Below are 15,187 nucleotides of genomic sequence, written 5' to 3'. Positions count from 1 at the left end.
TAAAGGGACAGTTCACCAAAAATGAAAATTCCGTCATTGATCACTCGCCCTCATGTAGTTCCAAACCTGTAAGACCTTCGTTCATCTTGGGAACACAAATGAAGATATGTTTGATGAAATCCGAGAGCTTTCTGACACTCCATAGACTGCAACGCAACTACAACCTTCAAGGCAAATAAATGTACATCCTTAAAATAGTCTGTGTGACATAAGCGGTTTAACCTTAATTCTATGAAGCGATGAATATACTTTTTGTGTGCATAGAAAACAGAAATAACGATTTTAAATCGACAATTTCGTCTTTACCGTGTCAGTCTTCAACGCGCGTCGTCAAATGACTATTTTACCAATGTCATTACTACCTTTCTAGGCCTTAAATGTGTCAGTTGTGTTGCTGTCTGTGCAGGGTAAGCTCTCGGATTTAATCAAAAAATATCTTAATTTGTGTTCCGAAGGTCTTACGGCTTTGGAACGACGTGAGGGTGAGTAACGTTAATTAATGACAGGATGTTCAGTTTTGGGTGAACTATCCCTTTAAATCACATATAATTATGTCCGTATTGTTCCATTAGCCTATTTAAGTAAGTAAGCATATGATAAATGTAGCCATTTGGATCATATTCTCAAAATCTGGTGACAAGAAAGTGTTTTTTGACCTTTTTTATTTAGAGTTTAAGCCCTAAATAAATATAGATATTTTTTAAAACCAAGTTTACTTTAAATATCAATATATTTGTTGTTATTTTGACTTGCGTTTAAACCCTAAATAAATAAATAAATAAAAAAGCAACATATTTGTTACGTTATTTTCGTACCGTAAGAGGCGTCGCCAGGATCAGTTTACACGACACAAACGTCATTGGGGAGAGAGAGAGAGAGAAAGGTAGAGAGAGGATGCTGAAATACTGAAGGCTGTGCCAGGATCACAGTCAGTCCTACTATCCGCGTTAAAGATCCTGGAAATGTGCAGGTGAGTTCATGAATTCCCATCACTATCTTAACACATGCAGATCTGTAACGTTAAACCTCACATATGATAACAGCAGTCACTGATTTACTGCTATAAGTTAGATAAGAATAAGACAACACCCTGCCTGCGCTCCATCAACATCATCTATCGCTAAAAGAAGACAACATCTTACTCAAACACTAGCCACAAATATACGTTTCGACATCATTTTATTGTCATTGCCATATCTATTCGTGTCAATTCAAAGCGCATCATCACTGTTGTTGTTGTTAGCCGGCTAACGTCAGTTAGCTCTTGGCTAGCTAATGTAACGTTATCGCTACAGTGAATGGTGGTATCAGTTGTATTTAAAGAGAAATATGTCCGATGTGATGTTTCTGGTCTTTGATGCTTGTTTTGGCAGTAGATATGATTAAACAGAAGAGATGTATTTATTGTATAGTTGTCAGACAGACAGTGTAAACATACCTGTCATCCGGTGCTCATTAAGAGTTTATAATGACAATTAAGGTGACTGAAAATCAATATTTAATTCTGTACATTAAGGCTGTATATTTAAAGGTTTAGTAGTTTACAGTTTTGTCTTCTATATGTAGCAATAGCTATGTTTGTATAATGATTTATATGTTTATAATATGAATACAAGCTTATTTATGGTTTACTTTGACTATCTGCATTTAACTTAAATGAGTCCTTGTCTGTAAGTCATGAATGATTTATTATATATTTATCATTTATTTAATATTTAATTTTACATATACATTATATATATATATATATATATATATATATATATATATGGTTATTTATGTTCCTTTTCTTTGTCATTTTTTTAAACCTCTTCCACCTTTTTGTGAACATCTTAAATTTTTTCTGTTAAGTTGGGTGTGCCGGTAAGTCTTGTGGGTATTAGTTTTCTGTTTAGTTATAGTTTTAGTTTTAGTTGTCAGTTTTTTGTGACGGTAGAGCAGAGGCTACATTGAGTCTAGTACACAATATTCTCAATATCTAAATATTATTTGTCTATGGACTATTTGACTGTCCTCTTTCTGTTTAATGCTGAGATTACAGTTATTAAAGAGTCATGCTATGCTGGGCAGTGACCTATAATATATATATATATATATATATATATATATATATATATATATATATATATATATAGGGTTATTTATGTTCCTTTTCTTTGTCATTTTTTTTAAACCTCTTCCACCTTTTTGTGAACACCTTAAATTTTTTTGGAGGTTACTCATTTAGTAATTATTTTCACCTTACCCTTACGTTTTAGTAGAATGTAAATATAGATTTGAAGAGGTTCTATCAGGTGTTGACATTTTTACACAGAAATTATAGCCAGCAGTCTTTTTCAATGAAACAGGAAAAAATACATAAGTATTATAAGTAAAATAAACTTTAAGCTCTTTATTAAGAGGATAACAGTTTAAGTTTGATACACAATAAGAAGTAATTAATATTAAACGATGAATTATGAATTACGTAATGAAACAGAAAGAAAAAAAAAAGGTTGTTAAGTTTGGGTGTGCCGGTAAGTCTTGTGGGTATTAGTTTTCTGTTTAGTTTTAGTTGTCAGTTTTTTGTGACGGTAGAGCAGAGGCTACATTGAGTCTAGTACACAATATTCTCAATATCTAAATATTATTTGTCTGTGGACTATTTGACTGTCCTCTTTCTGTTTAATGTTGAGATTACAGTTATTAAAGAGTCATGCTATGCTGGGCAGTGACCTATAACTAGAGGGTGATTGTGTCCTGCGTGTATGAACGGCACATGGAGCTTCTCTGGGCTGGGTCAGACTGCACGCAGTTCTATTGATTGTTTGGAACAACAGTAGTCTGAGGTGAACTGAGGTTCATGCTGCTAGATTCAGATTGTGAAATCAGAGACTGATCTATTTCAGTGGGTTGTGACCTAAAAATGGTTAATATATTTTTGCATAATATTGGGCCTTTGCATTTAATGGTAAACACTTTACAGTGTATTCTAAACCGTTTGGTGCTTTGTATGATTACACAGGTTTATCTGTCATGGATGCAAATATGATACCAAAATTCGCCTCCAAAGACGAGGAAATTGATTTTTGGAAGGCTCTTTCACTCAAGTACAAGAAAAGGTAAGTGGCAGAGTACAGTGAGCAGCATTGAGCGTTACTCAGCTCTCTGACACACGATAGCATTCTTTCATGTTGTCCTTAGCCTTCACTATTCACATTGCCTTTTGGATAAACAAAACACTGCTTCAAAATGCTGAGAGTAAAACCAATGCAACCAGTTCCCTTACATTATGAGCCATATTGAGCAGTCAAATTAGTCTTATGTAATCCACCACAGTGGGAATTTCCTTAAAGGGGTTGAGGTTTTTGTGATTTGATATAGGCTCCCGCTGCTAATTTTACCGTTGAAAAGCTCTCAGTGGCGTTGTCATCTAAAAAGATTACACAACAAGCTTGTTGCCTGGTAAATTGCATTCCAAAGCAGCATTTCTCGATTCCAGCATGGTGTGTTTCAGACTCATTGGCAGGAACAGGCATTTACACACACCAAAACTTAGTACACCCATGTTTGCGATTAACAGTCTTCTGTGTGGTTACGTCTGGTTACATAAAAAAAACAAATGACTGGGGTTTGTAGCTCAAATAAATCTCTCGATGTAATCTGAATTAAAGATTTGATTTACAAATCAGCTTTTTTCCATTTTTGATTGTGCTAATTTTAGCTGTCAAACAAATCCACAATATATATTTGTGCAGCTTGTTGAGGAGAGGTGTGTTATTAATGTTTTTAATGGGACAGTTTGTCACCTAGTGGATGGGATGAAAATCTCAGACCTACTTCAGCTTAGGAAACCAAGCCATTTATTTTATTTACAGTAACGAAAATATTCTTCTAATGTTTTTATTCTTAATTGTGTATAATAGTTGTGTTAGAATCACTTTCAGAATGACTTTTTTCCAGCTGATGAATGATAAAATCATTGACAGCCAATCAGAATCCACCTGACTTTTAAGGCAGCACAGGTTTTAAAACATGGCTTAATATATTGCAAATGATGTCTCTTACTGAAATACATAGTAGAAAATCTACGAAAGATTTACGTTATTTAAAAAATCCACATTGTTTTATACATATTTTGGACTGTGGGGGGCGCTATTACTTTGATGACGTGCAATGGTTGCATTCGTTGAGCTACTAGCGCTACCTGTTTCTATTTTTACCTCAACACAACTTCGAATAAGCAACTCGGAAAATAAAATACGGATATGATGCGAGATATGCGCTTTTGGTTGTAATTTTTAGTCGAAGGGCAACAAGAGAAGCAATGTTAGTCTTCACTGCTTTCGTAGCGATAAGAAAAGAAGAAAAGAATAGGAAGATGCCTGTGGACAAATAAAATTTCCTAAAGACCAGAGTCTTTGTTCTTTCCACTTTAGCTTTGATATCTTTGAGGCTTTTAGTAGACCACAACTACTGAAAGAGCTTACAAATGGCAGAAACAAGAAACGCTAGATGCCATCCTGGCAGGATGTAAGCATGCCAATGCTTGTTATGACACTGCAGCCACTGAAGGACTTTCTCAGTGTGGATTCCACTCAATATCCGGGGACGTTTAGACTCCTTGTGGAGACAAAACGATGGTATCGCATTTGGTTTAAGCCTATGCTTATATCCATTGCCACCTGTAAGCACTTTCAGTAGCTGTGGACACTGTATCAATGTTTTATTTTCCGAGTTGTGTATTCTAAGTTTTGTTGCGGTAATAATAGCAACAGATAGCGGCAGTAGCTCACCGAGAGTATAGTCCCCCATAGTCCAAAATCTGTATAAGATGTTTTGGATTTTTTATATTAAGCCATACAAGTCTTAATACCCAAGGTACCAGTTATCTTTTGTGTAAATAGGCCTTTACAATACTAACTAATGCCAAACAAATAGCTTTGGTAGCAAAAAAATGGGTCATTTGATTAACCACCCAATGCTTTAGAGCTGTTTTATCAAAGCACATGATATCTCCAGGGTGGCATTTATGTTCAACCATTACTTAAGATCAGCATATAAAGCACAGGCTCCTCTGGGTCTCTGTGACATGTGATGACTCCATCTACCCAGTTCTGACCTGCTAGTAAAACACCCTAATCAGCACTTCAGAGACTATGCAAAAATGAGTCACAGATGTTGTGTGATTCTGATTCTCTCCTGTGGTGTCAGGGCGTTACGTACTTTCTGCACAGTTTTAGTGGCCTCTTTGTCCCTGGATAAACAGGTTGTCCTGCCTCATCTCCTAACTCACGTGGCTGTAGCATGACCGGGTAGGGAAATATTTCCCCGGTGCCATTTTTAGATTCTTCCACACCATAATGCAGGCTGGTGATTACATAAAGAGGCCCAGGGCAGTGCTCTCCGCTGGTCACCGGGACACTGTAAACAAAACTGGTTATTTACAGCATATGCAGCCTGCCCCACTCACACTGTGCTATTAACTGTGTCAGCTTAGAGCACATTCATTAAATAATGGTATAATCAGTGAGTTGTCCAAGGTTTTGAGAGTCCAGATAGCTAAAAACTTTATTTCCATTGTTAATATGCTATAGTGATCGCCTGACATTATATTTGTAGCATTCCCTGGATTAAACCGGGAAAGAAGTAATATTACATAACAAGATGTTTACATATAGTCCACAAGAGAAAATAATAATTGAATTTATAAAAATGATCCTGTTCAAAAGTTTACATACACTTGATTCTGAATACTGTGTTGTTACCTGAATGTTTAGTGATAGTTGTTCAGGAGTCCCTTGTTTGTCCTGAACAGTTAAATTGCCTACTGTTCTTAAGACAAATCCTTCAGGTCCCACAAATTATTTGGTTTTTCAGCATTTTTGTGTACACTGTAAAAAACAATTTGTTGAGTCAACTTAAAATAATTTGTAACCTGGCTGCCTTAAAATTTTAAGTTCAGTCAACTCAAAAAAAGTTTATTCAGCTTGAAATGTTAAATTATACTAAGTGACAACTTAGATATTTGAGTTGAATCAACTTAAAATTAAGGCAGCTGGGTTACTTACCCATCTATTAAGTTTAGCAAACACAAATATCTAAGTTGTTACTTAGTACAACTTAACATTTCAACTTGACTAAACTTATTTTAGTTGACTGAACTTAAAATTAACGCAGCAGGGTAACAAATTATTTTAAGCTGACTCAACTAATTGTGTTTTTTATTTTTTACCGTGTAGTTGGAATCTTTCCAACAATGACTGTATGATTTTGAGATCCATCTTTTCACACTGAGGACAACTGAGGGACTCATATGCAACTATTACAGAAGGTTCAAACACTCACTGATGCTCCAGAAGGAAAAACAATGCATTAAGAGCCGGGAGGTGTAAACCTTTGAAGAGAATGCGGATGTGTAAATTTTTCTTATTTTGCCTAAATATCATATCTTTTTCATTTAGTACTGCCCTTCAGAAGCTACAGAAGATGTTTCCGAGAAGACAAAATAGGTCAAATTTACTCTGATCTTCAAATTCAAAAAATGTTCACCCATTGGCTCTTAATGAATTGGGTTTCCTTCTGGAGCATCAGTGAGCATTTGAACTTTTGTAATAGTTGCATATGAGTCCCTCAGTTGTCCTCAGTGTGAAAAGATGGATCTCAAAATCATACAGTCACTGTTGGAAATGGTTCAGACACACAAAAATGCTAAAAAACCAAATAATTTGTGGGACCTGAAGGATTTTTCTTAAGAACAGCAGGCAGTTTAACTGTTCAGGACAAACGAGGGACTCATGAACAACTATCACTAAACAAAAAAATCATTCAGGTAACAACACAGTATTAAGAATCAAGTGTATGCTTGAACAGGGTCATTTTTATAAATTCAACTATTATTTTTTCTTGCGGACTGTATGTGAACGTCTTTCATGTGAAATATCTTATTCAGGTCAGTACTAAATAAAAAAATAACATGTATTTTGTATAATCCCTCTTATTTTGGTAAAATAGTTAACATTTTGCAGATTCTGCAAGGTGTATGTAAACTTTTGACTTCAACTGTATCCCCTTGCATTTATGGAAATGCCGAACTGCCGTTTCTGATGACTTCTTATCATTCTGCATGAGTGTGCTATGTCTTTAGAAGCAAACTAGAAATAGAAATAGAATATGCAAATTTTATGCACATGTCATTAGTGATAAATGGTATTTTATGTGTGTGTTCAGTTATAAAGAGGCACAGGAAGAGTTGCTGGAGTTCCAAGAAGGAAGCAGAGAGCTCGAGACAGAATTGGAGACACAACTGGGCCAAGCGGAGCATCGCATCAGAGACCTGCAGGCAGACAATGAGAGGCTGCAGCATGAGCTTGACTCGCTCAAGGTGAGAGTGTGTGAGCTGAGCTGTCTGTAAAGAACATTAAAGCAAGGACAGGTCAAAAGAGTGTCTGTCTTTGCTTTCTCTTTCCTGTAGGAGAAGCTAGAGTATCAGTATGCTCAGAGCTATAAACAGATCTCCGTGCTGGAGGACGACCTCAGCCAGACTCGAGGCATCAAGGAGCAGCTGCATAAATATGTCAGAGAGCTAGAGCAGGCCAATGACGACCTGGAAAGAGCCAAGAGGTCAGAGGGCATCATCTTATACTTCATACATTTCGCTAGAATGCTTCCCTAAAGATGACACGTTCACCCAAAAATGAAAAATCTGTCCTTAATTACTCACCCTCATGTCCTTCCAAACCTGTAAGACCTTCATTCATCTTCAGAACACAAATTAAGATATTTTTGATGAAATCTGAGATTTTTTTTTTTTTTTTTTTTTATAAAATTAAGGTTGAACCACTTATTCACATGGACTATTTTAACAATGTCCTTACTACCTTTTTGGGCCTTGAATGTGTCAGTTGCATTGTTGTCTATGCAGGGTCAGAAAGTTCTGATTTCATCAAAAATATCTCAGTTTGTGTTCCGAAGATTTACAAAAGGTCTTACAGGTTTGGAACGACATGAGGGTGAGAAATAATGATAGAATTTTAATTTTTGAGTGAACTAACCCTTTAAGAAATAAAAATTGGGTCCATCTAGATTATATGTTGTCTTTAAAGAATTCTGCCCTGATAGGTTGTATGCCTTTCCACTATTCTGCTGTAAGTTATAGTTTTATTCTGCTATGGTTTGTTACCACAGAGCCACGATTACATCTCTGGAGGACTTTGAGCAGAGGCTGAACCAGGCCATCGAGAGGAACGCCTTTCTGGAGAGTGAACTGGATGAGAAGGAGTCTCTCCTGGTGTCTGTGCAGAGACTAAAAGATGAAGCCAGAGGTATTTACTGACTGTCCTCTCTGAAATGTTATCATGTGTAATTACAGCTAGTTCCTCATTCCAGTCTGCTCAAGTGATGTTTACAGAACCTTTTCTGTCAGTCAAAAACTTTTCCTGCCTTCTATGGAATGAAGTCATGTTACATACTCAAATCAACATTTTGGTCTGCAAGTGAAAGTTACGGATCAATATCTCATTTTCCACAAGTCTGTATGATTCTTTAGGGTCTTCATAAAATGTCTGCAACATACGTTGGTTAAAATTCCTCGATGGTTGTGTAAAACAACACCGTGTTACCTTGTCAAAATCAGCTCTGTTTACATTTATATGCAAACACATTGGCATTTATAGATTTGCGGCAAGAGCTTGCGGTGCGAGAGACCCGGCCGGAGGTGACGCGAATGTCAGCCCCCAGCTCTCCAACTCCAGACAATGACAAAACTGACTCAGCAGTCCAGGCCTCCCTGTCTCTGCCGGCTACACCGCTCAGCAAGAACCTGGACAATGCTTTCACCAGCCAGACAGGTAGACGGCTACATTTCCCTCTTGAGATTTATACAATGTCACATGTGTTTGCATGACTCACTTGGTCCTTTTTCCAGCTCTGGCCAACAGCTCCACTAATGCAGCCCTTACTCCATCTGCCAGAATATCAGCGCTCAATATTGTTGGCGATTTACTGCGCAAAGTTGGGGTATGTAAACGCTGTAGACTGAATTTTTCAGACGAATAATTGTTCCAAGTTTAGTGTGTGGTCAACGTTTGCATAAATGAATTTGGTGTCTAATCCAAGTGTTTGGTTTGTTTCGTAGGCTTTAGAGTCTAAGCTCGCAGCCTGTCGAAATTTCGCCAAGGACCAGGCTGCCAGGAAGAACTACGTCACAAACATCAACGGCAATTTGATTAACGGAGACATTTCTAATTACTCTCACTCTCTCCACACATCCTACTTCGACAAAGCGTGAGTCTGCCATTTTGTTTTGCCACAGTTCAGAAAAGCCAATCAATAAACCTTTAGATGTTGATGAGCAGTTACCTTATTTGATCTATGTTACCCATAATTACATACAGTAGTGTTCTAGAAATCCTGATTTGTACTGAAAGCAATTCACAGAAAGTTCACAAAAAGACTTTAAATAAAGGTTTCAGTACTCAGCTGTTAAAGAGGTGGTTCACCCAAAATTTAAAATTGTCATTAATTACTCACCCTCATGTTGTTCACCCTCAAGACCTTTGTTCATCTTCAGAACACAAATAAAGATATTTTTACATTGTTAAAAAATTGTTAAAATAGTCAATGTGACAGTGGTTCCACTCTGTTATGAAGCTATGACAATACTTTTTGTGTGCAAGGAAAGCAAAAATATTTTTTCAACATTTTCTTCTCTTTCGTATTAGTCTTTGATGCGTGTCACAATAGAATTTGTGGTTTTCATTTTTGGGTGAACTATTTCTTTAATTTTCTTGTGTGTATTTAATGTGAGGATTGAAATGTAGGGCAGATTGAAGAAAAAAGTATGATGACTGTAATAATGAGTCTAAGCAATACAGGAGATAAAATTCTCTCAGACCTCTGTGTGTTTCTCTCCTCAGCAGAAGAGAGAGGGTAATTTTCCCTGCGTTGCTTCTGGGTAAATGATCCGACTAGCAGTTTTAATGTGGGGGTCCATGCATGCTGGTTAACAACCCCCTATGTATAACGTAGATTACTATAATCCACTAGGTTAAGATCACATCATCTACACTAACATCTTGGTGGTGGCTCAGATTGACTGTGAAGGTGCACTCCATAGGTTTGCTCAAATGTGGTATATTTAACTAAACATGAGAGGACTGGGCCAGTGTTTTGACTCTTAGCTGAAGATTCAAAACATGAAATGTTCTCTAAAAAGATGAATTTATGGAGTTCACCCTGAGTGCTAAACTACGAGTTTCTCTTCTCATCTGTCTGTTGGTATGAACTGAATTATTGGATTAGACAGTCATTAGATAGATCATGTTCATTTTTCTTATTAAAGTCAACATGAAATGGGATTTGCAACCTGCTTTATTCCATAATGTGACATACAAAATATGGGGGGTACCTCACTGATTCATGGGCATAAGAGAAAAGTGGGCATTGCTAACACTACCATTCACTCGTTTCTTGAAACACAAAGGCTGCATTTATTTGATCAAAATATAGTAAAAACAGTATTATTATGAATATACACTTAAAATTATGGAAGCCCGTTTCCGCCAAGGAATATTCGGACTTTCTTTAGCTCAGAATTGCATGATACAAACTCACAATTTCGATTTTATTTCTCGCAGTTGTTAGTTTATATCGCACAATTCTGAGAAAAAAATCTGAATTGTGATATACAAACTCGCAAATGCGAGAAAAGTCAGAATTGTTCTGACTTTATTTTGCGAAATTGTGAGTTTGTGCCATGCAATTCTGAGAAAAAAACATGCAATTCTGACTTTTCTGACTTTTTTCTCACAATTGCAAATTTGTATCTCGCAATTCTGACTTTTTCTCAAAACTGCGGGATACAAACAGTTGCAAAAATTAGTCACTTTTAAGATAAAACTCACAATTCTGACTTTTTTCTTCAGAATTGCGTGATACAAACTCACAATTTTGACTTTTTTTCTCAGAATTGCGTGATTAAAAACTCAATTCTGGAAAATAGTCAACTGTGAGTTAAAAACTAAGTGACGTTTTTTCTCATAATTGCACGTTTGTATCTCACAATTCAGTTTTTTTCCTCAGAATTGCGTGATACAAACTCAGTTGCGAAAAAGTCATTTGGGAGATAATTTTTTCTCACAATTGTGAGTTTGTATCTCGCAATTCTGACTTTTCTCAGAATTGTGAGTTTGTCTTGCCTTGCAATTCTGCCTTTTATCTTCACAATTCTGACTTTCTCACAATTGCAAGTTTGTATCTCACAATTCTGGCTTTTTTTCTCAGAATTCCATGATCCAAACTCACAATTCTGACTTTTTTTTTCTCAGAAATGCATGATATAAACTCACAATTGCAAAAAAATAGTCAATTGCGAGATAAGAACTCGCAATTCTGACTTTTTTTTTTCTTAAAATTGTGAGACATAAATTTGTAATTGCAAGTTATAAAGTCCAATTTTGAGGGGAAAAAGATAGATATGTTCTCAGAATTGCAAGTTTATATCTCACAATTCGGATTTAATAATTTGCAGTCAGAATTGTACATTTGTATCATGCAATTCTGAGAAAAAAAAAGTCAGAATTGTTAAATAAAAAGTCACAATTACTTTTTTTTATTTTATTTTATTCAGTGGCCGAAATGGACTTCTGTATAAAACAACTGCTTTCTCTTTAAATATTTAAAAAAATATAAATAATTTCCACAAAGGCAAAGCTGAATTTTCAGTAGCCATTTCTCCAGTTTTCAGTGTCAAATATTCTTCACAAATGATTCGAACATGCTGATTTGAGGCTCAAAAACATTTCTTATTATCAAAGTTGAAAACAGTTGTGCTGCTTAATATTTTCATGGAATCAGATGTATTTTTCTTTCAGCATTTTTTGATGAATAGAATGTTCAAAAGAACAGCATTTATTTAAAAATTAAAATGTTTTGTACCATTAAGTCATTGTATAACTTTTGCTACATTTAATAAAATAATTCCTTGATGCATACAATTTTTTTTTCTTAAAAAAAAATAAAAAAATGTTATAAATACCAGAAGAGCTACAGTAGCTAAACCTGAGGATTGCTGGAGAGGTCGAAAAATGTGAAATCAACTGAAAAGTAAAGTTCTCTGACATTTAAAACATGAATCAATCAGGAACTCGTATTATTATGAAAATTTTAATTTCATGTTGACTTTTAAGCATGTTCTTAAAATAAGGTTTATTGCAATTTAATCAATTTGAGAAGACAAATAGAAAGTCATCTCAAGAATATGTGAGGAGGGTAGGACGTCTAGAGGATCCACACCTCTACCGCAGTGTTACGCAGCTCACTGCAGTCCTGAATCAGTGCATCCTGTAGCTTGAGTACCGGTAGATGGTAAAGGGCACGGATAGGACGCCCAGGGCTTGAGTTTCTGCTGCGTAAGACCTATCAGATCTACAGATAAGCTAAGATGATGCAGACCATTTAGATCAGGATAACAGGCCTTTACCATCTCCAGTACACTTCAGTGATTTGATTTTGTACTGGTGCAGTATACATATTATGTTTGCACGTTTCAAGGTAACAAGAACAGACACAGCGAAGCATAGCTGATGGACGTCATCGAGTTACCTTTGTACTGATGGACAGTAGAGTGTTTGTGTCTGGTGTGTCTCTAGGGGGCGCGTTGAGTGGTCTGGGAGGAAAATCTACAATTTCAGAGCTTCTGAGTTTGTCCTGCTTGCTTATCTACACCAATTCACTCTGGCCTACTCGCGTGTGAGCTTTTTACGCATATTAACTGTTCGATTGGTTTTGGGAAGCCTGTTTCTATCTCACAGAGCTACTTCGTGCCAAATCGCCAATCGCCGACTAGTTTATCCAGTTGGTGTGGAGTGAAAAGAAATACTAGTGGCATTTCTAACAGTAGTATGAATGGTCTGGTGGCTTGCATTGTACAGGGCTCAAATGCCTCATTTGAAGCATCTAACCTCAGTTTCGTGTTTCTCTGAGCACAGCAGGACAGTGAACGGTTTGGACCCCGGCGCCATGACGAACATCACAGCCCCGCCACGCTCCAACTCTCCATCCAGCCTGGTGCTCAGCGTGTGACCCTCGAACACACATAAACTCCATTACAACCACTATACAGCAATATAACAATTCACTACTGAGTCGAGACTACAGTGGGTTAGTACTGGTAGCAGCACCGCATACTAGTCTGTACGTTGCAATATTCTACATTTTACTGCTGAGGTACTTGTTAATAGTTCCTAAATATGTATAAACCCATCTAATATATTTATGGTTACTGTTAATTTAGATACAAGCATATATGTACATATTTAATTTAGTTTTTTCTGTTCTTGCAATGTGATGTCTTTTACCACGGTCCAAAAATGTATTTATTGCTATAGTGTTGAATGGCGATGTATGTGAAAGCTGAAAACAAAGGGAATTTGCATTATTAATGTATGTTGTGCAACACATGCAGTGTTTGTGTATAAGAAGGTAGACCTGATATATATATATTAATACGATATACTGTATATTGAAGGAGAAAGGAAGATGAACAGTGGAGATCTTACTATTTAGACTTACATGTGCACTTTTATGTCATGGTAACTGGTTTCCATTTATCCCCAGTTTTATATTCATTAGGATCTAAAGTGCTAATGTGTGCCTCAGATGGGTAAACTTCCCCTATTTTTGTCTCCTGAAACGTGGCCTGGTGTAAGTGTGAAGTGTATTTGGAGTTGCACATGAAAGGTTTGTTTTGGCTCCAGCAGGTTTGCATTTTAAATATTGGTTCGGTCATATTGACAATCGAGTGCTGTAGTAATGCTGTATTTGCTACTGAGTCTCAGGTTGGTTTCCCAGCCTCATAGTATTTGTTGAAATATACATACCTTGTTTTACTTCTTGTTGTGAATGGCACATCTTATTCTTTTTGGTTAGTGCAATGTGTTCCAAAAGCACTTTTTGTTACTTTTGTGTGCTCAAATAAATGGTAGTGTTCTCACGAGTCTGTGTTATTGTAACAACAAACACAAAAATGTTAACTCTATGGTGTTATCGCTGAAAATACTTCAAAACAAGGCTTTTATTTTAGTGTTTAAAATGTTAAAATATTTTTATAGATTGAGGGGTTTTTTTTATTTTAGTCATTAGTACACTACCAGTCAAAAGTTTTTGAACATTAAGATTTTTAGTCTTTTAAAGAATTCTCTTCTGCTCACCAAGCCTGCATTTATTTGATCCAAAATACAGCAAAAGCAGTAATACTGTGAAATATTTTTTACTGTTTAAAATAACTGCTTTCTATTTTTATATGTTTTAAAAAGTAGTTTATTCCTGTGATCAAAGCAAAATTTTCAGCATCATTACTCCAGTCCTCAGTCTTCACATGATCCTTCAGAAATCTAATATATTCTAATATACTGATTTTGTGTTAAATAATTTTTTTTTTTAATATTATCAGTATTTAAAACTTTTCAGGATTCTTTGATGAATAGAAATATCCAAAATTCAATTAATACTTTTATTTATCAAGGATACTTTAGATTAATCAAAAGTGATGATAAAGATATTTATAATGTTACAGAAGATTTCTATTTCAAATAAATGCTGTTCTTCTGAACTTTATTCATCAAAGAAACCTGAAAAAAATTCTACTCAGCTGTTTTCAATGTAATAATAATAATAATAAATGTTTATTTTGAGCAGCAAATCAGAATATTAGAACGATTTCTGAAGGATCATGTGACTGGAGTAATGATGCTGAAAATTCAGCTTTGAAATCACAGGAATTAAAATATATTCAAATAGTAAACAGTTATTTTAAATAGTAAAAATATTTAAAAATTTTACTGTTTTTGCTGTACTTACGATAAATGCAGGCTAGGTGAGCAGAAGAGACTTATTTATTTAAAAAAAAAAAAACATTAAAAATCTTACTGTTCAAAAACTTATGACAGGTAGTGTAAGTTTAGTAAATCTTTTTAGTTTTAGTATTTTTATGTGCTTCTTTTAGCTTCTTTTTAAAAAGAACTTATATTTTGCTTTATTCAGTTTTAGTTTTAGTCATTTTAGTACTTTAACTTTCAGCACTTTCAACATTTTCATTTAAGTTTATCTAATATTTTTATTTCAGCTTTATTAAAATTAACAAAAAATATATATTTAGCAGTTTTAGGTAACAATAACACTGATGCCAACTGCATTGTAACAAATAGAA

General features: G+C 35.4%; 1 protein-coding gene across 2 annotated transcripts; it reads left to right on the top strand.

The window, feature by feature from the left end:
• Nucleotides 1–811: 811 nt before the first annotated feature.
• On the top strand, nucleotides 812–13,972 carry ndel1a (nudE neurodevelopment protein 1-like 1a). Of its 2 annotated transcripts, XM_051124644.1 has the most exons (10): nucleotides 812–970; nucleotides 3,005–3,101; nucleotides 7,210–7,363; nucleotides 7,454–7,602; nucleotides 8,167–8,303; nucleotides 8,655–8,828; nucleotides 8,906–8,997; nucleotides 9,116–9,264; nucleotides 9,900–9,934; nucleotides 12,969–13,972. In XM_051124644.1, the coding sequence occupies exons 2-10, from the start codon at nucleotides 3,016–3,018 to the stop codon at nucleotides 12,977–12,979; spliced, it is 987 nt and encodes a 328-aa protein (XP_050980601.1). In that variant the 5' UTR covers nucleotides 812–970; nucleotides 3,005–3,015; the 3' UTR covers nucleotides 12,980–13,972. The 2 variants fall into 2 exon arrangements, with proteins under 2 accessions (XP_050980601.1, XP_050980600.1); XM_051124643.1 differs by lacking the exon at nucleotides 9,900–9,934.
• The last annotated feature ends 1,215 nt before the right edge of the window (nucleotides 13,973–15,187 follow it).

This window comes from Labeo rohita, chromosome 12 (genome assembly GCF_022985175.1).
Source record: "Labeo rohita strain BAU-BD-2019 chromosome 12, IGBB_LRoh.1.0, whole genome shotgun sequence".
Lineage (NCBI taxonomy): Eukaryota > Metazoa > Chordata > Actinopteri > Cypriniformes > Cyprinidae > Labeo > Labeo rohita.
Note: the sequence above shows the minus strand (reverse complement) of the source record. Positions and strands in the feature narration are given on the sequence as shown.